This window comes from Euprymna scolopes, chromosome 15 (genome assembly GCF_053919585.1).
Source record: "Euprymna scolopes isolate OS-2025 chromosome 15, ASM5391958v1, whole genome shotgun sequence".
Lineage (NCBI taxonomy): Eukaryota > Metazoa > Mollusca > Cephalopoda > Sepiida > Sepiolidae > Euprymna > Euprymna scolopes.
This window is the reverse complement of record NC_136496.1, coordinates 71,318,943-71,345,941: the sequence shown is the minus strand read 5'-3', so window position 1 is coordinate 71,345,941 and position 26,999 is coordinate 71,318,943. Positions and strand designations below refer to the sequence as shown.

The window sequence follows — 26,999 nt, the reverse complement described above, 5'->3', positions numbered from 1 at the left end:
TATGATTTTTTTTTTTTTTAAATATTAAATAGCTTTCGGATTATTTGAATTATTCAGTATACGATTCTCATCTTGAGTGTTATTCGCATTTCGGTCAATGTAACCACTGACCTTCTTTTGACGAAATTCCATTAACCATGACAGAGTAGACATCTTTAATAATTCGCAATTGTATTCTGAGTATCACCCGTATTAAGGATTGAACTCTCAACCTCCAGAAGAGTGTCACTTACAAGTGAATTTTACCTAGTACTATCAGTTAGGCCATGGGTCCTTGCAGACAATTCTAGTATGAAATTTTGGTGCTTTAAGCCTACTGTTAGACGTACAATCTTAATACTTGTCAGTATACACCTCTACTTATTACTATATATATATTATTTTTTTCTTGATGGTGATCTTATCTATTATTTATTGGTCGAAACATTGTGCAAATAACACTCTAGATGAGAACAGTAATCCAAATGATCATTGTTCATCTCAAAAATACAGAAACATAATAAATAGTTCTTGTAAGATGATTTGTTCAATTGATCTGACGTGAGATGGCAACAAGAATAATATTGTCTTTTTTTTTGTTGTTTGAATATTTCGTTTACACACAAAAGCTTTTTGTAATTGCATTTGTGCTGTACAATCCTCATGGCAGAAACGATAAAAGTCAATACTGCATTTCAAAACATAGCAAAGTGCAGGTGATGCACTTCTGAAGGGCAGGCCTCAAGAACCTTCACCGATTTGATTCTGTAGTTGTTTACGCCGTTGTGTGAGTTCCTGGATACGAAGAAGGTTGCGCTCGTGTCTCGTCTCAAAGCTGAGCATAAGTGGACCCATTAATACTTCCATGATAACACTTAAGCTGCGGCTGTAGACTGGAAGAAAAAATAGTTCTTTAAAAATGTACTGGAAAATTGAATGACAAAAAATTTTGGATGGATATTTTAGAGAAAAAAAGTAGATGGTATTCAACATATACTCGATATAGACAAAGTGAAAATATTCAATACAGATATGCAAATTAATATCTACATATATGAAACAAAATGTTTGTAACTAATTTCTATTTTTCAGACGTAAAGTCAGAAATTAATTAGTAATGAGAGGATTCCAATATTTTTGCCGATTTCAATATTGAATCGATTTCAATGATTCTGATTCTTTTAAAATTTTTAAATATGAGCTTGTTTTTTTTTGTGGGTGGTGAGGGTGGCGGATTACCGCAAAAATCAATATATGTTCATATATTTTTGCAAACGTAAAAATAGACTTGTGGGAGGCAAGGAGGTGATCTATAGACTTTAGTTTTACTGGTATTTTAAAAAATCAATAAATATTTATCATTTATCATTAATACGAACCACGGAAAATGAAAGTAAACAAGCAAAAAGCAATAAAAAGAATTATTTTGGGCATAGGAAAATGGGCACAAATTTTTCAGAACCCAATACCCTCTAAAATTCCAATTTTTTCAATTTCTGAGTCAGAGTCATTGTATCAACACTATCAATTACAAAGCATTATAAATTTTGGAACATAACTGATAGGCATAAGGGTGAATAATGTAGGCTATATTTAATTATCTTTATAAGACATCAATTAATAAATATTGTAAAATTTTTTTAGTTTTTTGGGAGTTTTTTTAAAATGAATTTTAAGGAGCATAAAAGGAGCATAAATTTTTTAAAAAATGCTTTTTCACTCAAAACAAGGCATATTGCCACTTGGAACATAAGGAACTACTATTTGGGATCATATTTAACAAGGAACTGTGAGGAGTTGAGCAGCAAGATGTCTGCTCACATTACAATTAAAATCCTGTAGGTTAGTACAGTTGGGTGAAGCAGGAAACATGGAGGGAATTCCAAATTCTAGCAGTCCGAACGAAAAAAATTATTAGAGTAGAAGGCTTTCTGACATCTAGAGATTTCAATAGTAAAAGAGTGGGATTTTGCTGCTTGTTGAGTTAGTCAGGAGTATGTACGTTGAGGGGACACAAGTGCTAGGAGTTCATCAGTGCACATTTCATAAAAGTACATGTAAAACAGGGACAGGGATGCAACATTGGTGATGAGGCAGAGGTTGGAGCTTGGCAGGACCTATTAGATTTGAGATGCATTTTGGACTGTTTAAGATAAAGAGGTTAATGGTAGATTCACCAGCCCAGATTTGGCAACAATACTCCATGCATGGGCGAATAGTGCTTTCGTAGAGGTATAGAATGCTGTTGGGTGTGAATATTTTCTAACACAGTAGAGAGAGCCTTCTTCGCAGCAGCCTTGGCAATGTCCTCAATGTATTTGTTTCAATTTATTTTGGCTATGAATGTTAAGCTGATGAGTTTGAATGATGAGATCTGAAGTAGGTGGTTATTTGTCATGGCAATCAGTGATTGAGAAGATTTATTGTAATTGTTAATGGAAAGACTTCACATTTAAAAATTCAAACAAGTCAGAATTGCATTAAATTTGGTCCATAGTCATAAGACATTAATTGAGCATGATTCTATGAATTTCAATTAAAAAAAAAAAAAAAAAAAAAAAAAAAAAAAAAACTTACCTGAAGCATTGTGAAGTTTTGTAATCAAATCCATATTGGGTTTCCTTGCCAAACTTTGGTAGGCTTCTTCTTCTTCCTGGCTAAAGATTCTGGGAAGTTCCACAAGAGACTCCAGACAAGCCTGGCCAATACTTGTGCTCGGAACTATGTGAAGAGGGATCTCAATTCTTTCATATCTGCCATAAAAAGAAACAGAAACTAATCTTAGAACCTCAATTAATAATCAGAAAGAAAGATTTTAAAAACTGAATCTAAAATAGATATTATTTATTAAAGAGTTAAGAGAATTTTATCTATACGTTCCTATTATATATTCTATGATATTCTAGGTAATAATAATAAGAATACACACACACACACATATATATATACATACATACACACACACACACACGCAGAGATATATAACGGCATATATAGAGCATAGCGGCATTGATTAATAATAATCACAGCCCAAATAAGATCTCCTCGGAATGGTCAACCCACAGTAGCTTTTATGAGGAATAGTGCACCTGCTCCAAGTGATGTTACTTCATGTAGCAACACAAAGCTGGATACTCGACCAGAATTCTTGTCCTAGAATCCAGTAAAACCAAGAGAAAAATATACTATAACATATTTAAGTGATCAATTAGAGAGAGAAAGAGGAAAATTATGTTCTCAACTTCTTTACTAACTCCGTGTTTGAGATGTAAAGGAGAACTTGAATAGAACATTCAAATATCTATGTATCTCGTATAGAGATTAAGTGTTAGCCCCAGGTTATAGGCTCGTTGATTTCTGAGAACTTTGACTGAAGTAAAATGAAACGAGGGAAACATACACATAAAAAAAAACTTTCTTTATATAACAGAAAGGGAGCATAAAAGTGGTGCAAAACTGTTCTGTTTGGTTGGTTGGTTGTTTTCGTTTTACAGCATATCAACCCTTTCCAGGTTATTTAATGCCGAATCCAAAGATTCGGAAGAAAATTTTTTTAATAGAATATATTTGTTTTTTGCAAGTCGGTTTCTATTTAACCCATAGTTGGGACCCTAACAGGTACTACCACTCCGGGTCAGAGTGGACCTGGGAGCAATGGCAATTAAAGGGTTAAAATTAAATTATTAAATTAATAGCCACACTCCCCAAAGCCTGCAAGCTGGGGCCTCACCAACGGATATAGTTTAAGGTCATATCCTGGACCTGTTCTGTTTGGAGATCATATCAAATAATTCACATTTATTATCAAACGATTATATCAGATGGCTGGTCATATTGTGCAAACCATGTCATGATCGACGAAAATGGGCTGCAGTGGTTGGAACTCCGTACTTGTTTGGAACTAAGTAAGTTTTTTTTTTATCTTAATTCTTTTAAAAATTTGTACACAATGTAATTTTTAATTATTAATCACAGTGTTTGATGTTAATTGAAAAGTTATTCAATCATTAGTTTTATTGGCATAATAAAGAGACATTTTATCATTATTTTCATGGTAAGTGCTCGTCTGAGCTCCAATCTATGCCCCCCCCTCAAATATTCACGAGAAACACTCGTTTGGCTAAAACAATATCAATAATTTCCCCCACTTTTTATCTGTGCCTAAACCTAAACATAGATTCCATGAACAAAGCTTCTTTCTTAGAACTGCACACCTGTGGAACTCTCTTCCATTTACCTGCTTTCCAGCTGTCTACTATATGGCAACCTTCAAGTCCAATGTGATTCAACCTGACCAAAGTTATAGCTGATACAAGTAAAGTATTACAATATACAAAACTTTAAAAATAGTTTATCAAATGTTTTTACCACATTCGGTAAGTATCCCCATCTTTCTATCATTAACCAAAGCCAATGGGCTAAACTATACCTGCAATAGGATGCGAATCTGCCTCCAAATTTATTCCTGGCAAGGCTGGTATCCACAAATGGTCACTCCCTAAGTACTAAGTTACATACTACAAAGAAGCTTAGGATTTCTGTTATATTTAATTTGGCAAATCTTTAAAAAATTCTATTCTAGGTTGTTTTGTTAGTTATTTTGGAAATAGTATCCATGTTGTGTACAGTTATTTTGTGGAAGGTTTTTATTTTTCAAGCTCTTTGTATCTTCAATTGCTAGTTTGTAGTGTTTGGTTTGGTTGTTTTATAGTGGATTTTATCGTTTTTGTTCCCTGCTTTGCAGAACATGAATGAGTTTTGCAATAGTAGAGGAAAAAAGGTTAGAGTATTAATGTTTGGTATATTTCAAGTTAGGAAACCAGTCAGGAAATGAGGGAGATAGAAAGGGGAAAAAGGGAGAAAAGGTGTGTTGGTTTTGTTTTTGGGTTTGCAGATCATAATTAAATTTTACAAAAAACAAAAAAGTAGAAAAAACAAAAAGCATCAAGATTAGGTGCATCTCGTCTCAGGAAGCCAATATCTTCAGACAGCCTGATCTGGTAGCACCAGTAAAAAAAAAAAAAAAAAAAAAAAAAAAATTTAAAGAAAAAAAAAAACCTACTTACTGATTATCGGAAAGATTTATCTTTCTAGACTGGAAACAGGTCACTTGAATCTTGTTTTGCTGAAATAAAAACATTTTTTTTTTTAAAGAAATATCAATTAGAAGAATTTAAAATTGATGAAATGAAGTGTTAGCTGAACTTTCTAAAAACACAAATAAAAAACATTAAGGGAGATAACTCTGTTAACTTTAATAAGGAGAGAGAGAAAAAGAGAGAGAGACCCATTTCTTTCTGTTAAGCTCATCTCAGATACATCTGATCAGCATTGCTTTTATCCTGGATTTCTCTTTATACTTAACAAAATCGTTTTCTCTCTATAACATCATTTCCTGTCTACTAATGTCTCTTCACCTCTGTTCTTACGCTTCATGCCATCTAATCTTTTAACTTTATTAGCTGACTTTTTGAAAACTTTACTGTTTTTTAAATCAATAATACAATTTAATATTCTGAAATACTGTAGAGATGAACAATTATTTGTAGGATTAAATAGAATAACTATTTTTTTAGTTTTGATAATGAATTAATGTTTCTTGTTATACATTTGTGATTTTATTTTTGGATATTGTCTATATATAAGCAATAGTTTTGTCAATAATTGACTGTTAGGACGATACAAAAGTATGATGCAAGGGGACTAATTCATTACTTCTTTAGGCAAAGTTGCCTCCCCTTGTCTCAGTTCTAGACTTGAAATTCTTGCGACTTCTCGCGAGATCAACGACCGGAAGTAGAGAGTGGAGGGAAAACAGAGTGACTTTCAAAATGGAGAAATGAGCATCATTCCCGTTTGTTCCCGTTATCATAATTAGACTTCCGCCTTTCATGTATTATGTTTGAATTGTTGTTACGTGTGTGTGTCTCCATAATAAATGTATATCGTTATGTAACAGCGAGTGATTTTCTTATTTGTTCATAATTGTTCCATTCTTTCATCATGTGCTGCAAACGTACCCACGTGAAGGCTGGACACCCTGCGGTAAGATATTTTATGTTATATTGATTCTAACGCATCCCACGATATAACATTGACTAAAATGATTTTTTAAAAAAATGGATAACTTCCTGAAAACTTTTCTTCTAACCTTGCTCACTAGGATTCCTACCAACAGGCAAAAGCAAAGAAAGAAAAGGGAAGGCAGTGGGTTGTCTTACTCGTGTTCTCTTTCATTAACATCATCGTATTTTTCTCAGGTGCATTAATTTCTTCTTTCTTTCGATTACATTAAAAGGATGAATAAATTTGTATAACAATTATTAAATCTTAATATTTATCTGTTCATAGGAATAAAGGTGAAAATTTTAATCGCGTGTTTGTGAGAAATTACGAATTAAATGTTTATTTAATTTTTTTTAGTATTTAAAATAGGGAACTTTGAAAACAATAGAAAGTTGGCAAAGGAAGTTTATTAATATCACTGTAAAGACTCCTCGGTAGCGCTTTATGAAACATGCTGTGCTAAGTATGACAATAATCTAGAATTTGATCATCTGATCATATGTGTCATGCTTAAGTTTGAAATTTTCAAATACCTGTTCCATTATTAATAATGGAAGTCAAATATCCTTTCTTTACTAATGGATTTGTCTTCGTTGCTCGTTGATTATACAAAACATTTTTATATAAGTGCCTTTCCTATATATATATATATATATTAAGCAAAGCCAACTATTTGTTTGTAAACAAACTTATAGTTAGAGCACTGTGCGATAAGCAAATGTTAATTTAATAGATATTTGAGGAGAAATATTTACGGGAAATGATTTGTGATCTGATGGTTAGAGCTCCAGACTGTCAACACAACGGTTGTAGGTTCGATCCATGGCTGGGAAAAGGTGTACGTTTAGCTACACTGATGAGTTGTGATACAACGAAACAGTACTGTATGTGGATGACTAATATATATGTATATATATATATATATATATATATATATATATATAAAGCTTTAGGTTTTAATAATTACACCTCGGGATTCTCTTTTAATCAACTTATTCTATTCAATTATATATATCTTTTTTTTATTTTTTCTCTTTCCCTCTTTATTTTATTTATATTTTAGTTTATTAAACATCAACTAAATGTGGTCCATTTTTTTCTTTAGCAGGGAGACCCGATGTTGCCCAAGATTAAATGACAATCAATGAATGTTTCACACTCCTATGTTTTTTATTCTCATCAAAATCGGTGAAATCAACCATTTTTCAATCAAATCGAGAAATGTTTATCATTTATTTTTTTTTAAGTTATTAAGTTAGGGAACTTGCAAAATGATAGCGAGTTGGCAAAGGAAGATAGTTTATTAATAAATATCATTGAAAAGATTGCTCAGTAACACTTAATAAAACGTGCTGTGCTAAGTGTGGATGACGCATGCAGCTAATTTGCATCTTTATTCTCAAAACAAGAAAATTGCACGGCATAATAAAACAAAACTAATGAATAAAAAGTAAAGAAAAATCCTGGTTAAATCAAACCACATTTTTTACGGATTTTCTTTTTGAGTTTTGAATAAACTGAAGCTGCATTTACCTTTGTTATTTTGTCTTCATTGAATACAGAGAAGATGACGCCAATAAATCCTGCATCCATCATTTGGTACATTGCTTGAGTTCTTACATCTGTTAATAAAACAATAATGGATTTGTAACTCTTCATTCTGATTATATGATTCCCGGAAAATAAATAGCAAATCACCAATCTTAGAAATCGTTTCTTATGAAAGTTTTTATTTATACAAAATAAACTAAATGCAAATCAACAACAAAATAATTTATTTTAACTAATAATCAATATTTCTTTCTTTTTTTTAACATAATTTTGTTCGACGCCATATCAGCCCTTTCTCTTGATTAATTAATGATACAGTCATTTTGGTGAAAGATTTTATACTTTAGATTCTTAATCTCTTCAAATATTTATGCACAGTTCTTAAATTAGACCAGATGTCATTTCATGTCATACCCAGAACAGGTTCTATTTGACAAATATAGATGGGATCCTAACAGATATTACACCTCTAGAGTTTTGAGTATAATCTAAAGGTGGTATAGTGACCCCAATTTTGGAGCTTTCGGAAAATATAGTTATGTCTTACCAGGTTTACACTAACCCAAAGTGGTAGTAGCTGTTATGGGTTAAAAAAACCCAAAGTGGTAGTACCTGTTATGGGTTAAAAAAAACCCAAAGTGGTAGTACCTGCTATGGGTTAAATAAAAAAACCATTGTTTACAAACTATTTATTTACAACGTTTACGTCTAATGCATGCTTTGATGTAATGAATGTAAGTACACCCAGGTCTTTCCTCCTGCAATATTGTGATTGGCCATAAACACCGGCTGGGAAAGACGTTGAAAGGTAAACAAACCTCACACTACGAACTCTTGCTTCAACTATGACACTTGTTTCATACTACGACACACCAGATTTATTACTAAAACTAAAGTAAGACTACACAATTACTTCAAATGATATATACCATTTTCCAGGATCATATTATGGTTTTAATAAGGTTTGAAAGGGCGTCTGGTGGGATGTTCGGGGAGTGTGGAGTCACTTTTAAACTAGCACTACTCCCAGGTTCATTTCTGACTTGGAGGAGTGGTAGTACCTGTAAGTCTTTTTTTTTTTTTTTAATTTTTTTTTAAATTTTATTTTTAATTTTTTTTTTTTTTTCTTTTTTACACAGTGATCACCACTTATCAAGGCTCGGAAGCCACTCAGGGATAAGGGTTATTGCAAGTACATTACGTTAGTGTGGAGATTTGATGAAGTGTTTAATTAGGGGTCGGTTCATTAGGAATTGGTTAACATTGGACTTGAAGACATCCAAGTTGTAGTCCGGAGGGAAGCAGGCAGACGCATTAAAAAGTAGAAACTACTGTCTGCAAAATATATGCCTATAAATCAAATTGATCTACAAACTTATACAAAACATTATCGTCAAAATGTGGTGACCCATCCATAAAAAAAAATAAACGTACAGTTTTGACATAGAGTAGCCTAACAATAGCTGGCATGACGTAAAAACCAACAACCAACCGACAACTATCGTTCTAAATCAGAGTGTACTTGGGAGTCATGGCAACTACGGTGTGATTTCACACTCCCCAAAATCTCCCATATTGAGGCCTTCACTACTAAATTTCAATATAAGTAGCAAAACAACACATATCCTGGCTCTACTTTAGCCAATAAGCAACCGAGCTAACCTACTGGTCAAATGTTTTAATTGAAAAGAAACACACATTCAACACTGATTTTTTGACAACGGATGTGGTTTGGCACTTGTTTTAATTCAGACAAAATTATGAAAGAAAACTTGATAATCCTGTTGATGCTAATCTAGTTTTAATTAGATTCTTCAAAATGATACATAACCATCATATTTTAGTAGAACTTGGTAGAGCTCTGTGATGGGAGAGTAGCAGTAGGGTAAGCAAATGTTGCAAGAATAAAGGAGATTGTGTCATAAACCAAGCTAATTGCAGAGAATTAATCTTCAAAATGATATACAACAATCATATTTTACTAGAAATAGGTGAAGCTTCATGTAGGCAAATGTTGGGAAAGTACTTGCTCCGTATGTAGCACACCATATATTTTTTGTGATATAATCTCAAAAATAAAGAAAACTATTTTTTTTTTTGGCTTAAATTTAACCCTAGTTATGAATTCTCAGACAAATTTAAATAAAATAACAGCTAGCACAAATATTTGTCTATTTAAAAAAAAAAAAAAAAAAAAAAAAAAATGTTGAATTACATTTGATGAATATAAGTTTCTAGCAATTCTTGGTAATTTATAGGCAGGGTATAATTAGTTGGTAGGGTTGATGAATTAGTATTAAGGTGAAATTGAACAATCCGGCAAAATAGTTAATCCAGCAAGGTCTTGAAATCAAGGGTGCTGGAGAGATTAAAAAAAAAAAAAAAAAAAAAAAAAAAAAATCGGTGTCATGCGTGTATTTCAAATTTACTTTAAATTTAATTATTCCTTCACTGATGATCAAACTTTTCACAAAATGTCATTTGTGTCAATATGGGAATTCAGACAAACCTATTTTGACCACAGAAAAGGCTTATCCAACACACATACACATGAATGCATGTTTTTATGAGTAAAAGTAAAAACAAGCTCGAAAAGACTTACCAACATGTGAGGGCCACACTGTTATGTGCGGATGTGAATGATACCAACCCAGAACACGCAAGGGTCGTTGAAGTTCAAGGGCCAATTCCTGAATAAAAAGCATGATATTTTATAATCTTTTAAAAACTAAATGTAAAATAAATAGAATTAATTCATGCATATACATACATTATATATGTGAGCCACCTAACATCCAACTACTCTACAATGTGACACAATTGAGTATATAAATATTTCCACTGGACTATGTCTAAAAAGCTGAATATCGAATGCAGCAGCAAGTCTCGAAAACATGTACCAGAAAAAATAGTTGGAAATAAGTTATACACCATCCATTATGACTATGGAATTCCTACAGCTACGTACCCAGAAAACCGAGCTATTAAACCTGACACACTGATATAAAATAAGGAGAAAGAAGCAACTTTAGAAGTTAGTGTCTCCAATGATATTGGCCTAAACAGAACAAAGAGGGAAAAGATAAAATATTAAGGTCTTATGTATGACATAAAAAGAAACTGGAATCTTAGGAAGATCTCCATTATTCCAGTAATTATAGGAGCAACTGGACTCATGAAAAAGAATTTCAAAAACTACCTGGCTACTATATCCAGTGAGCCAAGTGCAAAAGAGGTACGAAGAATTGCACTTGAAGGGACAGTTAGAATCTTAAAAAGATCTCTTGGTTGGAATGTATGAGATAGCGAGTGAATGTCTAGAATACAGTAGAATACCCCTTTCCCAGCTAAAACAAAATTATATATATAAATTTGTATTCCTGTCTGTTTGTTTGCTCACGAGTTGATTAATATATACAAAAATCCATTAGTTTATCTTATTATTCATTCCTATATATACTATGATTATTGCAAAATACAAGATTAAAGAGGTGACCTCATTTGCATATTACATTAAGAAAAATCGACTTTATTAAATAGCGGTGTATTAGTTATTGTTTATAGTGAGAGAATTATTTTAAGTGTTCTATTCAAGTTTATTATTTAAATTTGATTTATATTGATAACATATCTAATTTATTTTTACCGACATCGATTTTTTATGAATCGGTTGGAGTTATTTCCCTTGGCCCCAACGTTGTTCTTTTTGTTTTCTTTTTCGGCGGATATTAAAACTAAAACATTCAAGCATTATTTTTGGAATTAGTTCAAATAAAATACTTTCCGTGATTTCGCAATTAACGTTGTGGTTCAGTGAATTTTCATTTTAAAATAAACAAACAATTCAATTACGATTATTTATTTAAAAAAAAAAAAAAAAAAAAAAAAAAAAAAACTTTCATTCACGTTTTTTACCAGTATTTTTCTTCACATTTTTTTGTCATTGTAACTAATTTTTTTTTTTCTTTTAATAACGCAATAGGTCATAACTCATCATTTTTATTACATAAACATTCGGTTAACACAAATTCTACTTTGGTATTTTTTAATCTGAATTATTTACAGTTTGTTTTCGTTGCAACAGACCATAAAGACATATCTTTCTAGACTCAGGTAGCATAAAAGAAATTCGCTTAAACTGGAATATAGTCATAAAAAGTTTTGTTGGGTAACGATACAGTTGACATATAATAATGAAAAACCGCTCAATATTCTTAGTATAGCGAAACTGAACTTTATGTCAACCCTGGCAACGCTGGGTATCCATGCTAGTATATATATATATATACACACACACACACACACACATTCATGAGCATTTGTATGAAAGTGTTTAAACAAATGAACATCATACACATCAATTGGGGGTTTTCTTTTTCCATTCAGAAGAAAAAAAAACGTCAGTATGATTGTGAACACATGAAAAGCTATTGAAAAAAGATTAAGGAAAGGTTTGTTGTCTAAATCTAGTTTGATACATAGCAACTAGTAGAGATACATCCAGCATTACAATGTGGATCCCTGCTCCCAACCCTGAACCCCATATTATCATTTCTAATTCTTTTTTTTTTAATGTAATAAAATATTGTCTTTGATATTTATGGCTATACAAGATGAACAGACCTCATCCTCCCACAAATATTAGCATAAAACCTCTTAGTCAATATATATATATATATATATATATATATATATATATGCATCATTTCAACTTCCTGTTGTTGAATACTCTTATGACTGCTGATTATGACAGTTCACCGGCATGGCTTCCTAAATAGCTAATTTTTTTTTTATTTATATTTTAATTGCTAGTACCCTGGAGAAAAGGCACTAGCTCACAAAGCCAAAGTTGGTTTTGTTGACTTGGTTTGAATTCCCTGACCAGCAGTAATTATCACTTCCTGCACTGATGATTGCATAAATATGAAACACTAGGTATTAAATTATTAATATTTATTTATACAATATTATATATATATATATATTATATATATATATATATATATACACACACACACACAATATTACATATAAATAGCATATGAGCCTACGACACGCTATGTATAGAATCTGCTCAAAATTTCAGAAGAATGAGTTTGGTTTCCAAGTTCATTATAAACAAAAATATATAACAATATCTATATTTTGTCTATTTTTCTCTCTTTCTCCATCTCACACACACACATATATAAATATATATATATATATATATGAGAGAGAGAATCATTGACAGAGACCATTTTACAGTATTACAGCTCATCAGTGCCACTAAACTGGTACCCATCAGGAGCCGAGAATCAAACTTACAATAATCTAGTTGATAGCTATCAGTTCTATTCTTTGACTTGTGGGATCGGCACTCGTAAATCATATCTTAAAATTTCTATATACAAACATTTGACTACTGTTTTTTTTTTTAAATGCTGGATTTGTTTATTTACAAAGAGCTTTGCATTATGCTAAGTAAGCAAAATCATTTAACGAAAGTGCTCTACTCAAGAAAGAGAGCTTATATATAGTCATCCACAGACAGAGTCATGAGTGCAACTAAATTAGCATATATATATATATATACAATATATATATATATATATATATTAGTATGGGATATTAAAAAAAATGTAGTTTCAAACATCTCATTTTGACTATCAGCTGCGAGTGCAGTATCCTCTGCGAAAGCATCACTCACTAGTATCCTCTGTGATCCACAGAACAGTAATCAACCAAGTATAAGAACTAGCAGATTGGGTACAACACATTTTGGACGGCTCCAAATGCTGGCTACAAAGAAAACAGAAAGAAAACTATTCTATCAGTCGCGGAGACAAAGACTTCAACATTTAAGCGATGAATAAGTTATGTTGTGTAGAGTGTCTATTTACTTCCGTCATGTCTACGTATATGTAGATAACAACAATAATGTAACATTTTAAACGTTAAGTAAATCATTGCACTTTGTCTTGTATAACAGCATAGTTTTGCACATGTATGCTCTAGCCAGTGAACGATCAAGTAGCTAAAGCAAAAAAAGTTAAAGTCTTTGTACACATACTTTGCATGGGCTGTTTATATGCTGGTCTTTGTTTCACAGTCACTTCTTTTGCTGTTCATGATTGAATGTGATCCCGTCGTGGTTGTTGATCTTTTGTTTAACTTAAGACGAACAAAACTACTTGCCAAGGTTATAAAGGTTTTATTTAGGGAGGTTAACCATTGGGGTAGAGGAAGATACCACTATGACTGACATACTAATTAATTATTTCTTTTTCTTAACTTAGTCTTAATGTTGGCAATGCACGGGCAGAGTCTCAAAGCAACATTCACTTAGATTTCAACATTGTCGGATGCATCTCATCTGTACTGCTTCCAACGAGTGACTGACTTGACGCTCTGTTCTGTACTTCAAACACGTGATGTCATCTCCATGTTATATCAATTGACATCTGCATTTCTAGCGGATTTACTCTAGGTTTTGGAGACATCTCAGGTGGAAGTGGTTCAACGTTTTTCCATGCCTTCAGTAGGTAGTCCAGGTTTCTGAGCCATAGAGCAATGTGGTGAGGACAACTGCTCTGTAAACCTTCAGCTTGGTGTCAATGCCAATTCCTCTCCTTTCCCAGACTTTGCTTCTGAGTCTTCCAAATGTGCTGCTTGCCTTGGCGATTCTGTTGTTGATTGATTGTGGCTGTCTGAGATAGAGTGCTGCCCAGATAGGTGAAGGTCTCAACCGCTTGAAGGTTCTGTCCCTTGACTGAGATACTTGGCTCATGATACAGATTTCTGGGAGCTGGCTGGAACATAACATAACGTTGAACCACTTCCACCTGAGATGTCTCCCAAATCTCTTCCATATCAGATGGCAAGACAATGTCCCTAATACAGAGGCCCTGAAAAGTGCTAATCTTCCCAGAATAACTACTACCATTCGAAAGACCCAACTGAGATGGGCAGGTCACGTCTCCTGCATGCCAGATGAAAGAATCCCAAAACAACTCCTGTATGGCGAGCTGTGCCAAGGTAAGTATTCAGTCGGAGCACCAAGAAAACGCTTTAAGGACAACCTCAGTCTCCCTCAAAGACTTCAACATCAGTACCAAGTCCCGGGAATCGCTTGCATCAGACAGACCTAACTGGTGTCACATCATCAACAAAGGAGCTGAAACATCTGAAGAGAGAAGAACCCTCAAAGCAGTACAGAAGCGTGCAACCCGCAAAGCCAGAGCAACAAGCCCTGTCCCCACAACACCTGCTTACCACTGTCCAACTTGTGGGAGAGCCTTCCATGCCCGGATCGGCCTTACAAGTCATCTCCGAAAGCACAAAAACACTACTTTTACTCACCGATGTCATGGTCATCTTCGACTTCGAAGACGAACATGACGACTCTAGGTTTATTTCTGTTCATCGCCAGCTATCTTGGCACGTACTAATGTGACCCTCACTAAACTTTATGCTAGTTAACATAATCTCTATTTACTGGCGTAGGGTCCCAATATATAAGACTAGTCTTAAAATTAAAACAAAACAATGCTTTTCAGGTTGTCAGATCAAAAACATTATGAGCGTATCACATATCTCTAAAAATTTGACCCCTTTTCATTACAAGTTTACACCTAATCACAATTTTAAGAAGATCGCCTTTTTTTAATGTTTTTTCTGATATAGTTTTCGATTAAAGACTGGCAGCAAATTTGCGTAATAAGACAAGTAACACTGCAAAACTTACCTCTGCTTTTATCGACGCAGCAGAAAGCTGTTCGGGAGAAATCTCCACACGATCTGCTTGTTTATCTGAACGTCGTAACATAATCACGGCAGAAATATGAGTCACTTTTTTCTCATCAATCTGAAAAACAAATAAAAACTTTTTTTTTTAATTGAAAAATCTTAAAACCAAACACAAAACAAACATTATTTAAACAAACATTATTAAAGATAACAGAGCTTCTGTTTAATTATACCTATTTTTAGTGTGTGTGTGAAAATCAAATATGTTACTATATATCTCAATGTTATTTCGATTATTGATTATCAATACTTAAAGATATTCCAACACAAAACCAGTACAATATGTTCTTCTAACATCTTCACACTTCCTGTTGTTGAGTTTTTCCCAAATAACAAAATATCTCAGGTTTTTCCAACCAAAAAGCAAATATATCTATTTTGACAATGAATTAAAATATATCTATATTTATCCATCCTAAATTCCTGAGGCACCTGCCGTTACCCGGGATCGGTCAAAAGCTATCTTAGCATAGCTATTCGGCCCTCTCCGGGCCTCTGAGGGATTACGTCACACAGAGCTTCTGTTTAATTATACCTATTTTATTTTTTGTGTGTGTGAAAATAAAATATGTTACTATATATCTCAATATTATTTCGATTATTGATTACCAATACTTAAAGATATTCCAACACAAAACCTATCTAAGAACACTGCCAGGCACATAAAGTACCACAGCGTGAAAATTCATAAAAATTTATCTAGCCATTTTCAGGTCCATAGAGAACAAACTCAGACACACATACAAATTTCCTTTTATATAATAGTAGAGATATTTGTGCAATGTTTTTTTTCAATTTTGACCCCTTAGTAGTTATTTTTATTGGCTAAAAAGCAAATCGAGTTTGTACCATAAGTCCAAATATCAACGTGTATATCAAGTTTCAAGTCTTTAGGCCAAAAATTGACAGAGTACTTTGGTAGAAATCATTCCCCACACAGACAGACAAGGCCACTAATAGATAAGAATATAATAGTAATATGTATTATGGTCGAACCAAACTTGTCCAAAATGTTGCTACTTGTCACCATCATAACATGAGGTCAATCTGACAAAATGAGGGACGTCGCCTGTGTTGGTATAGACATATTCTGTGTACAAACGACATCAACAGTGTTTCAGGTAGGAGCAAAGTGTAATATCTGTTCGTGTGTTCAGTGATTGAAAGAAAAATGCTTTTAGAGAGAGGCAATTAAAATTTTTTGTCTCTATCCATTGTGTTCCTTTTTGGTGGAGCTGGATTTTCTTCACATTAAAAACCAACCTCACGTCTAACTCTGTCCTCGTAGGGAGGCAAGTGAATAGAGAGAACACCATACTGAAAGAGGAAGATCTCTTGGGGAAAGGCAAAGATTATTTCTGAAACAAAAGTTGTTGGATACTCTGACCAAAGATTGTAGGATAGTTGGACTTCACCCTCACCAAGCCTTTGATCAAAAGGAGAGAAATTCAGTACGGCTGTGAGACCAGGTGTCCCCTGCTTGACAACTTACTGACCCAACAATGTTTGCTGTAGATTTCTCCTTTCATCTTCTCTCATTCCTGTTCTAGCTGTGTCAGCATCTTTTACACGTTGGCAGTTGCTTAAAGGGGACACATGGGTTCACAAGTATAAAACTAAAATAAAACATAACTCCAAAGATAAACACAAACTCCAACACATTCTATGTATACTAGTTGAAGTCTGGGTGCATGTGTGACATTCCCGACCCTCTAAATTATAAAATCCACATCTACATCTATGTTTGTCAGTTGGTTGATCAATTCATTTCACTATAAGCCATGAACCACAAACTGTCTTCGGCTGTCTCCAACACTCAACTGTTGAAAAGTGTCCAACTTATAACTCAACTCTGTCATTGACTGTTGCCAAAAACTGCTCCCAACCAGACACCATTGCAAACTCATAGCTACTCCCCAAAGTGCCTGCAAACCAAATCTAAATATATCTACATCCACTGTTCTGTCCTTTTGTTAGTCACTACTACACCACGGCCAACAATCCCATGTCAACCTCCTTTTGTCTACCCCAATGAACAACTTCCCATCTATTGTCCTTTCATCAACTCTATTTCCTATTTCTTTTGTTAGATTTCTTTTTTTCTTTTACTTCCCAATACTTGGGGTGGGGGGATCGATGTCAATAGTATTACACAGCATAGGATAAATGCAGAATAAAATGTATGTACACGCAATAACTTTCTCAAACGAATAACTACAGACGTGCAATTTAATTTGTGGATATACTCTGATAAAGTACACAGAGTGATGTAAGGGAGGATGTTGTTCAGTTTGAAGAGATTATGCAGTGTATCAGCATTCGCGACGACTATGAGAATCCTAACTTTGATTTAACATTACGAACAGCAAGATGTTTGTTCACATTACATTTAAACTTCTGCACGTCAGTAAAGTCAAGGAAGCAAAAGATCGTGAGGGAATTTTAAAGTCTAGCAGTTCAAGGGAAAAAACTGTTAAAGTAGAAAGCTTTCCAGCATCTAGTGGTATCTACATTGAAGGGGTGGGATTTTGTTGCCAGTAAAGCCAAAGAAGCAAGAAACAGGGATGGGAATCTGGCAGTCTGATGAAAAAAATTATTAAAGTAGAAGGTTCTCCATCAAGCATCTAGAGACTGTGAAGGAGTGTGATTTTTCCGCTTGTTGGGTTGGTCATGAGTATATACAGTGAGGGAGAACAAGTACCGAGTTCATCAGAACACATTTCACTGAAGTACCTACATATATCTACATATATAAAACAAAATAGTTGTTACCAATTTCTGTTTGTCTGCCTGTTTGTGTGGCATAAACTCAGAAATTAACTAACCAATCGTTATGAATTTTGTAACATAGCTGCTTGGCATAAGGGTGAATAAGCTATGTTTAATTTTATACAAACGAGTGAAACATTTTGATCAAATTTTATCAGACATTAATATTGTAAAAATTTTAGTTTCTTTGGAGTTTTTAAATGAATTTCAGAGAGTATAACTTTTTCTTCTTACTCTTTTCAGGCATTATTACCACTTGAATGTAAGGGGCTACTTTTTGGGATCATGTCTAACAGGGGACTGTGGGGAGTTGAGATGCGAGATGTCTGTTCACATTACATTTATACATCCTCAGATTAGTAATCAGGGAAGCAGGTCGCAGAATTCCAAAGTCTAGCAGTCTGAGAGAAGAAACTATTAGTAGAAGGCTTTTTGGCATTTAGGAACCTCAATAGTAAATGGGCGGGATTTTGCTGCTTGTCGGGAGTATGTATGTCGAGGGAGCATAAGTTTTAGGAGTTCATCAGAGCACATTCCATTAAAGTACTTGTAAAACAGCCACATGGATGTAACGTTGTGGCAATGGGACAGAAGTTGTAGCTTAGTTGATAGTGTGTGACCTCTTTGAAACTCTTTTTTGGATCCTATCTAAAAGGGAGAGACTATTGGTTGGTTGATTGTTTTTGTTTCATGGCATATCAACCCTTTCCAGGTTATTTAATGCCAAATCCAGTTATTTTGAAGAAAAGTTTTTTAATAGAATATATTTATTTTTCAAGTCGGTTTCTATTTAACCCATAGTTGGGACCCTAACAGGTACTACCACTCCAGGCCAGAGTGGACCTGGGAACAATGGCAATTAAAGGGTGACTCCACACTCCCCAAAGCCCGCAAGCTTGGGCCTCACCATCGGATATAGTTTAAGGTCATATCCAGGACCAGAGACTATTGGTAGATGCACCAGACCAGATGTGACAACAATACTCCATGCATGGGCAAATTGTTGTGGCTTTCTAAAAATATAGCATGTTCTCTGGTATGAGTAATTTTCTAGCAAAGTAGAGGGAGTCCACCTTCTTTGCAGCAGTCTCTTTAATGTCTTCAATGTGTTCCCATTCATGTTGCCTGTGAAAGTAAGGTTAAAGAGTTCGAAAGAGGCTCTCAGTTAGGGTGTTATTTTGTCATGGCAATCGGTGGATATCTAAAACAACATATTTTATTGTTTTCTGGCAATGCTAAGCTAGTTCTTAGAAATGCGGTTCACAGTATGCTTGAAGACTGTATTATTCAAAAAGAGAAAACATAAAAATGTGGACCAAAAATAACCCCAACTACTGATTTGCATTCATCTACGTCTGGTGTGAAAAAAAAAAAAAAAAAACAACAACTGGAATTATATGCACATCTTTTTTGTTAACATTTTTGGATTTAGTTATTTAAAAAATAAAATACAATATTTATTTGTTTATACTGTATCCTCAACTGCAGCTACATGAACAAGGGGGGAGGTTACTATGACAATCTTATGGAAACCTTTATTTTTAGTTTTTAATTAATCAACCTTAATTTGCTTTACCCTCTACAACTGCTGTAACATTTGTATGATGCAACGCGCAACGGTAACATATTTTAGGTTTCCCCACAAATACTAAGCCAATACAAGAAGTTCTTGAAGATATACTCGCCAGTATGGTTGAGGTGAGGAGGACTATATTTTGTCAAAGAAGAAAACATAAAAATGTGGGCCAATAAATAATGGTGCTAGTGCACTTACTGATCCGCGCTATTTTTTAAATCGTATTTCCAAGTTTAATTAAAGTTTTGTTTTTTATTATTCAATTGTAAGGTTAAAGTATAGAATAGTTACAAAACACCCTCCCCATGTTAAGAATGGCTTTTTAAATAATAACGTTATTATTTCAGCAGTCAGCACGGATCAATAAGTGCACTGCACTAGTACCTAAATAATAAATAAACACATACAAAAGAGAGAGACTGGTATATAGAAAAGTAACTTTTATTGGCTATGGGGTACTCCTGCAGTATTTTACCCACCGATTTCACGATCTTAGCCGAGTGTTGACGAACGCTTTCGGCGTTAACGCCGACGAAAGCCGAGAATTCGGAGCTACGGTGCAAGAACGCTAAAAAGTATGTGAATTAGCAACAACATTACAAGGAAAAGATATTACACACACACACACAACAAAATGGATAAAATTAATACAAAAAATTTGGATAAAATAAATCACAAACACTTACCGTAAGTTTTTTTTTAAAGTAAAATAAATTTATTTTGTTGAATATTTTTTTTTTTTTTTTTGGTTCATTTTGTTTTCCGATAGCTTTTTTTTTTGGGGGGGGGGTAAGCAACAGTAATAAACACTTCAATGTTTTTTTTTGTTTGTTTTTAACAAAACGTTATTAAACAGTAACAACAATGTTTTTTTTTGTTTTTTTTTCAGTAATGTTTGTAGGGGGGGGGGACACAACAATTACTGTTTATCTTTAGTTCCGACTGGAAGATTTTCTACTGACTGTAGAGAGGCAAAGTAGGGAGCAAAGGGTTTTCAGAGGATGTGGAAAGAAGAAGCTCCTTCCCAAACCGGGTAGCCTTCCGCGATTTGATTTATTATGGAGACAAAAGGGGTTGTGTCAAAATTTTTGTCTCCACATAAATTCGCATATGTTTCCAACAGCTCCCGGTTTTTTTTTTTATCGCTAAATTAAATAGCTGAAATGAAAGGCTGTGTATTTTTACTTTGAACAATAAAATAACTGAAATGAAACGCTATGTGTGTAATTTCAAAGAAAATTATTCGTCTGCTGCGCGTTCGTTTGAAGCGCCCTGATTGGCTGATAGAGTATCGTACCGCTCGCCATGTTCCGGCGTTTTCCGACGGATGTCGATCAACGCTCGGCTAAGATCGTGAAATCGGTGGGTAAAATACTGCAGGAGTACCGGCTATGGTAACATTTATTTATTTTTTATATATTTGATTTTTTCATCCCTTAGTTGTTTGTTGGTTTAACTCCCACAAGTACAGGGTTGCTAAGTTAAAACGGCAAGATGGTGAATATGAAGCAGTCCTTGAGTCTCGATAATCGTTAAAAAATCGAAAATAAAACGAAATACTGATAGAAATCAGAATTTTAGCCCAAATTTTGTCTTACACTTTGAAAATATTTGGTTACGTTCTTACCTCTCCCAGCAAAAGTCCCATAACTTCCTCTCGTTCGGTCGACAAGGCATGGGTCAGACATACCAAATAGGCAGCCGATTCCAGTTGAACCGATGCTACAGCTGACATTTTTCCTATACCAATCCAGTTAATAAAAAAAAAAAAAAAAAACTAAACGAAAAGAGAATAACTAAAAAACATCACAGACGATAATTCTAATATGGTGGGAAGGAACTAAAAATGTCTTCCAACGTAGGAGAGCTCTACGGAATGGTCATATTTAACTGCAGAATATTTGGTTACAATTATTTCCTCTTACGTGGAGCAGAAGAAAAACAACTATTCACAAATTAAAACATCACTTAATACATAACGATTTTATATATTACAAAAACTTTTTTTTGTCATGTTGAAAGAAATTTTAAAGTAATGTTTAAATTATTCGGACTATTTTCCTCATCTTAATTGCTATATTCACAACGTTCCTTCGATGGTCCCTTAAATCTATTCTAATTAAAAAAAAAAAAAAAAAAAAAAAAAAAAGGCGCTTTTTTGGGCGCTTGTGCATTTTAAAATTCTTATTCAAATTTAGAAAGCCATTCTTAACATGGGGATGAGCTTTAACTTTTCTTTTGCTACGAACTGAATTCTCCTAAAATGAAAACAAAAACCTTTTTTAATGTATAAGTACCTGTTTTTTTCAGTATTTTTACCCCCTTTTTTGTGTGTATGTGTACAGTTACCGGATGCTAACATTATAGAGAGAAGTCCTACTCCTTGGCCTTCATAACAAGATCACAGTGTAGTGTCTGTTTTGATGCTGCACTTCACCTTTTCTGTCCTCGGTCGATGGATGAGGGGTCCTCCTACATGACTGAGACAATTTTTATTTTTGTTCCTACCCAGAGTGCCCCTTTTTTGGGGAGCTGGATTTTCCCACATTAAAAACTGCCCTCGTGGGGAGGCAAGTAAATAGGAACATTATATAGAGAAGGGGGATCGACCTGTCTCTGAATTCATGACGGAGATTAGAGCAGGGGTCGAAACTCCTTTCTCTATGAAGAAAAAAAAACATCAGCAAATATCAATGACTTGGGAACAATTACAAACATTTAAAAGAATAATTTTTATTTAAACAGAAAGGATCATTTTTTATGTGTTCGGTATGTGCAAATCACATTTCTTCTTGAATGTGTGCTATCTCCCCATGTGCATGAAATGAAAAAGATTGGGATCCATTAATTATATAGTTAGCCTTAAGTTCAAGTACATTCGAAATATAATACTGTGCAAAGAAACAGTCACTCAGTCCTAAATTAAAACTTTGAATAATTATTTAAACTCGAATGTAAATTAATATTAAGCCGACTTTACAAATTGATAATAGTTAATTATTGGATTTTAATTAATTATAAGATGAAACTTTAATGATTCAAACTAGATAGATAACGACAAACTTCCACCCATTAATATGGGAGGGGAGATTATCACCAAAAGTGTCCTGAATTATTAACTTCGCACCGGACTTACTACTTAGACATAAATAAGTCACTTGTACCCATTCCCCCCCCTTTTTTTTTTAAATGGAGAGTAGATAATACAGTGGATGTGTTATCGGCAGCTCCAGTAACTCTCGCTTCTCCTATTTTGTCATTCAGTCCTCATTCAATGAGTGATTTTTCTGACAAAGGGTGAAGGAAAAGCTGCTTAAAGGTCGGTAGTACTTGGTGACCAGTAGTCTGAGATGTCGGAAATTTTTCTGTCTCTGTCTGTCCTTGTGGCCATGTCACTAGTAAGGGTGCTGGAGGTAAACGTTTTGTCTGGGCTGACGTTATCCGCCTGATAGTCAGGGACCCAAAGCTTGGATTAACCACTAAGGAGGCTGTCCTATCAGCAGGCGCAAAGTACTGGGACTGCTGTATTGCCATTTGGTGAGTGGATCTGGACCATGCAGTAGTCTCTGGTGGGGCCTCTCGATGCCATACTAGTGGGTAATTGTTATGGCTTTACCTTTTCGTGTGCTACAAAAAAAAAAAGAAGATTTTCCTGTCTTTTTCTCTCTTACTTTCCCTCTCTGTACTGCTCTAACCAAGTATGCCGACCTATTCCACAAATCCCAAAACCTCAACATGAAATATCTCCAGAATAAAAACTCGATTAAACCTAGAACCCCATCTTCCAATGTAGACCCTTACTACCAGGTCTCCTTCTCCAATATCAGGGGTCTACGTTCCAACCTTCCAGAGGTTGAAACCCAATTACAGGAGACGAAACCGGACGTATTATTTCTAAGTGAAACTGGAATAGGGCCGACCACTTCCCTAGATGAGTTCATAATTAATGGATACTGCAATTTAACAGCTAAATCTGACACCCAAGATCGCCATGGGCATGGAATATGTGCCTACATTAAGGATTGCTTCCCGTGTGGCAGGGATATCTCTAGAGAAGATCCTAATTTACCCTATATGTGCTTCAGGGTTGCACTTGCTAACACCGCTGCATTTATATTTGCCCTCTATAGGCCCCACAACAGCGGAGTTACTATCTTTAAGAGCATATCTGAGAAAATAGACCACATACTGTCTTCACATCCCTCGGCTAACATCCACATCTGTGGTGACTTCAACGTCCATAACGTGGAATGGCTGACCCATTCAAATAAGAAAGATGATGAGGGGAGGTTTTGTCATGATTTTGCCATTGCTTATGACCTCACTCAGATTGTTCGCGAACCCACCTGTGTGCCCGATACACCTGATCAATATGCAAGCCTCTTAGACCTTTTTCTCTCAACTTCCCCTGAGCTATGTTCATGTACCGTTCATTCTCCTCTAGGATCCTCCGACCACTCCGTCGTATCAGTTAAGATAAAAACGAAATGTAAGAAGCCCCCAGACGTACCCCTCCACCGTACTGTATACCGATTCTCCATGGCTGACTGGGATAGCTTCCGTACATTCATATCTGATTTACCTCTGCACTCCATGTTTAAAAAGGAAGTGTCCTCTATAGTATCAGATCTGACTGAATGGTTAATTGTAGGCATATACCAATTCATACCATCTAAAAAATTCCAACAAAAACCTAACAGCCAGCCATGGTTCTCCCCAGAATGTGCTGCTGCTATCGCGCACAGAAATCCCTTTTTCCATAGCTACCAACGTAATAGATGCACTGACACTAAAGCTGCTTTCAGGTCTGCCAGCAACCACTGTAAAAGAGTAATAAAAAATGCAAAAGAGATATATGCCCAGTCTGTTAAATCCAAAGTAGCTGATCAGCGGCTTGGATCCCACCAGTTTTGGCAAATAACAAATAGGATCCTGAACAGAAGTGTGCGTTCTATCCCAACCATTATCAATGGACCAGAGGTCATCTCGTCAGCGTCAGACAAGGCCAAACTATTTGCAAAGAACTTTGCAGCTAATTCTACCCTATGCGACGAAGGCCATCAACTCCCCATATTTCCTCCTATAACACAGAACAAGCTAGGTAACATACAAATATCCGTGCATGAGGTCGCCAAGCTAATAAAAAACCTAGATTCCAGTAAAGCAACTGGCCCTGATGGCATCCCAATTATATTGTTAAAAAAGCTTCGACCAGAACTTGCTCCCATACTTACGAAACTATTTAAGCGTTGCCTTAAGGAGAAGTGCTTTCCGACCCCCTGGAAGACCTCATCAGTTTGCCCTGTATTTAAGAATTCAGGTGATAAGTCATCTCCCTCTCAGTACAGACCAATAAGTCTCCTGTGTGTTATGAGTAAGTCGCTGGAATACATATTAAATAGAGAAATAATCAACCACCTCAGCAGGAATAACCTTCTTAGTGACAAACAATATGGTTTCCGCTCTGCAAGATCTACCGCAGATGTGCTGACGGTTATATCCCACAGGATTAGTGAATCTCTTGACAAAGGCTTCCTTTCTAGGGCAATTGCTCTTGACATATCAAAGGCCTTCGACAAGGTATGGCATAAGGGTCTACTTCACAAGATTTCCAGCTACGGTATAACTGGAAATGTTTTCTCAATCATTAAATCATTTCTCTCCAATAGGCTCATAAGAGTAGTGGTAGATGGACAAAAATCAGAGGCCTGCAATATAAATGCTGGAGTCCCTCAGGGGTCAATCCTGAGCCCAACTCTCTTCCTGATCTACATCAATGACCTCCCTAAACACATACTTAAATCATTCGTTGACATCTATGCTGATGACACGACCATCTACGGCAACACATCAAAGGCTGTAAATGACAAAGTTCTCTCAGATTCTCTCTCCTCTGATCTCGAGCGCGTGGTTCAGTGGGGGAAGATGTGGCTGGTTACCTTTAATGCATCAAAAACTAAACTCCTATCCTTACATCATCAACGCTCTGATCCCCAGCTGGCATCAATTGTGATGGATGGCTCTCGTCTGGGTGAGGCCCCGTGTTTTGACAAGCTTCTGGGTTTGACCTTTACTCCTGATCTGAAAAGGAACACGTACATCAAGTCTGTTGCCAAGGTCGCTGGAAAGATGGTGGGATCCTTCTACCGCTCCAGAAGATATCTCACTACTGATGCAATTCTCTATCTATATAAAAGCCAAGTACGTCCAAGGATGGAATACTGTTGCCATATCTGGGCAGGAGCTGCCAAAAACAGCCTATCATGCCTTGACAGAGTACAAAATAGACTTTGTGGTTTAGTGGGGGATGCCCTTTTCTCTACCCTGCAACCCCTCTCCCACAGAAGAGACGTTGCGAGCCTATCCTTGTTTTATCGTTATTTTCATGGCAGGTGCTCGTCTGAACTCCAATCCCTGGTCCCCCCTCGCCAATCTTTCACGAAAAACACCTGTCTAGCTGAATCCACTGTGAAAAATTTCCCCCACTCTGTATCTGTGCCTAAATCAAAACGCGGATTCCATGAACAAAGCTTCTTTCTTAGAACTGCACGCCTGTGGAACTCTGTTCCGTCTGCCTGCTTCCCTCCGGACTACAACTTGGATGTCTTTAAGTCCAATGTTAACAAATTCCTAATGAACCGCCCCCTTAAGTAAACACTTCATCAAATCTCCACACTAACGTAATGTACTTGTAATAACCCTTATCCCTGCGTGGCTTCCGGGCCTTGATAAGTGGTGATCACTGTGTAAAAAAAAAAAAAATACATAATTAAAAAAATAATGTGTATTTTTATGACAAGAGTTCAGAAACATCATTCAAGTGAAAGAAGAATATTGCATGATTGTAATTGTTTTGCTCGAAGCTTTTAGTGACCAAAGAAATCCTGCAAGACTGAGGAAGTTATTAATGTCTGCGTTATTTTACAAAGAAAACTTTACAGCTGCAAAATACTAGGGGGAAACAGTTTGTGAGCATAAAATATTCATCCATTGTTGTTTGCGTAAGCTTCATTAGTAAGGGGTCATATATTTTGTCTGTTTTCATGACACTTTTACTCGTGCAGATTTTTTTATGCCGGTAGATGAGCAGTGGATATTCAGCCTGTGAAAAGCTGTCTTGAGATCACAGAATCGTTGCTGGGACTTGGTATGTTTTTTTTAACGTTCTTCGGATGGAGTCTTACATTAGCGAAATTATGGGCGGCGACGATGATGACTTGTAGAAACGTTATCAAGTAGGCAGTCTTGTTTTTGCAAAGTCCTTATCTAT

General features: G+C 35.2%; 1 protein-coding gene across 1 annotated transcript; it reads right to left on the bottom strand.

The window, feature by feature from the left end:
- On the bottom strand, positions 1-21,585 carry LOC145293887 (lys-63-specific deubiquitinase BRCC36-like). The gene is made up of 7 exons (XM_080140645.1): positions 21,357-21,585; positions 15,323-15,442; positions 10,199-10,286; positions 7,579-7,667; positions 5,046-5,104; positions 2,557-2,732; positions 1-872 (listed from the first exon to the last, which is right to left on the bottom strand). Exons 1-7 carry the CDS (start codon positions 21,462-21,464, stop codon positions 721-723), a joined length of 792 nt encoding a protein of 263 aa, XP_079996771.1. The 5' UTR covers positions 21,465-21,585; the 3' UTR covers positions 1-720.
- Between the last annotated feature and the right edge of the window lie 5,414 nt (positions 21,586-26,999).

What these genes read in the sequence shown, in the direction of transcription:
- LOC145293887 (XM_080140645.1), bottom strand. Translation starts at nt 21,464, where the DNA reads ATGTCAGCTGTAGCATCGGTTCAACTGGAATCGGCTGCCTATTTGGTA. An exon ending in AGTGTGGCCCTCACATGTTG is followed by an intron (nt 7,668 to 10,198) that starts GTAAGTCTTTTC and finishes TTTTATTAACAG; the next exon opens with ATGTAAGAACTCAAGCAATG. An exon ending in ATAAATCTTTCCGATAATCA is followed by an intron (nt 2,733 to 5,045) that starts GTAAGTAGGTTT and finishes TTTTTATGGCAG; the next exon opens with ATATGAAAGAATTGAGATCC.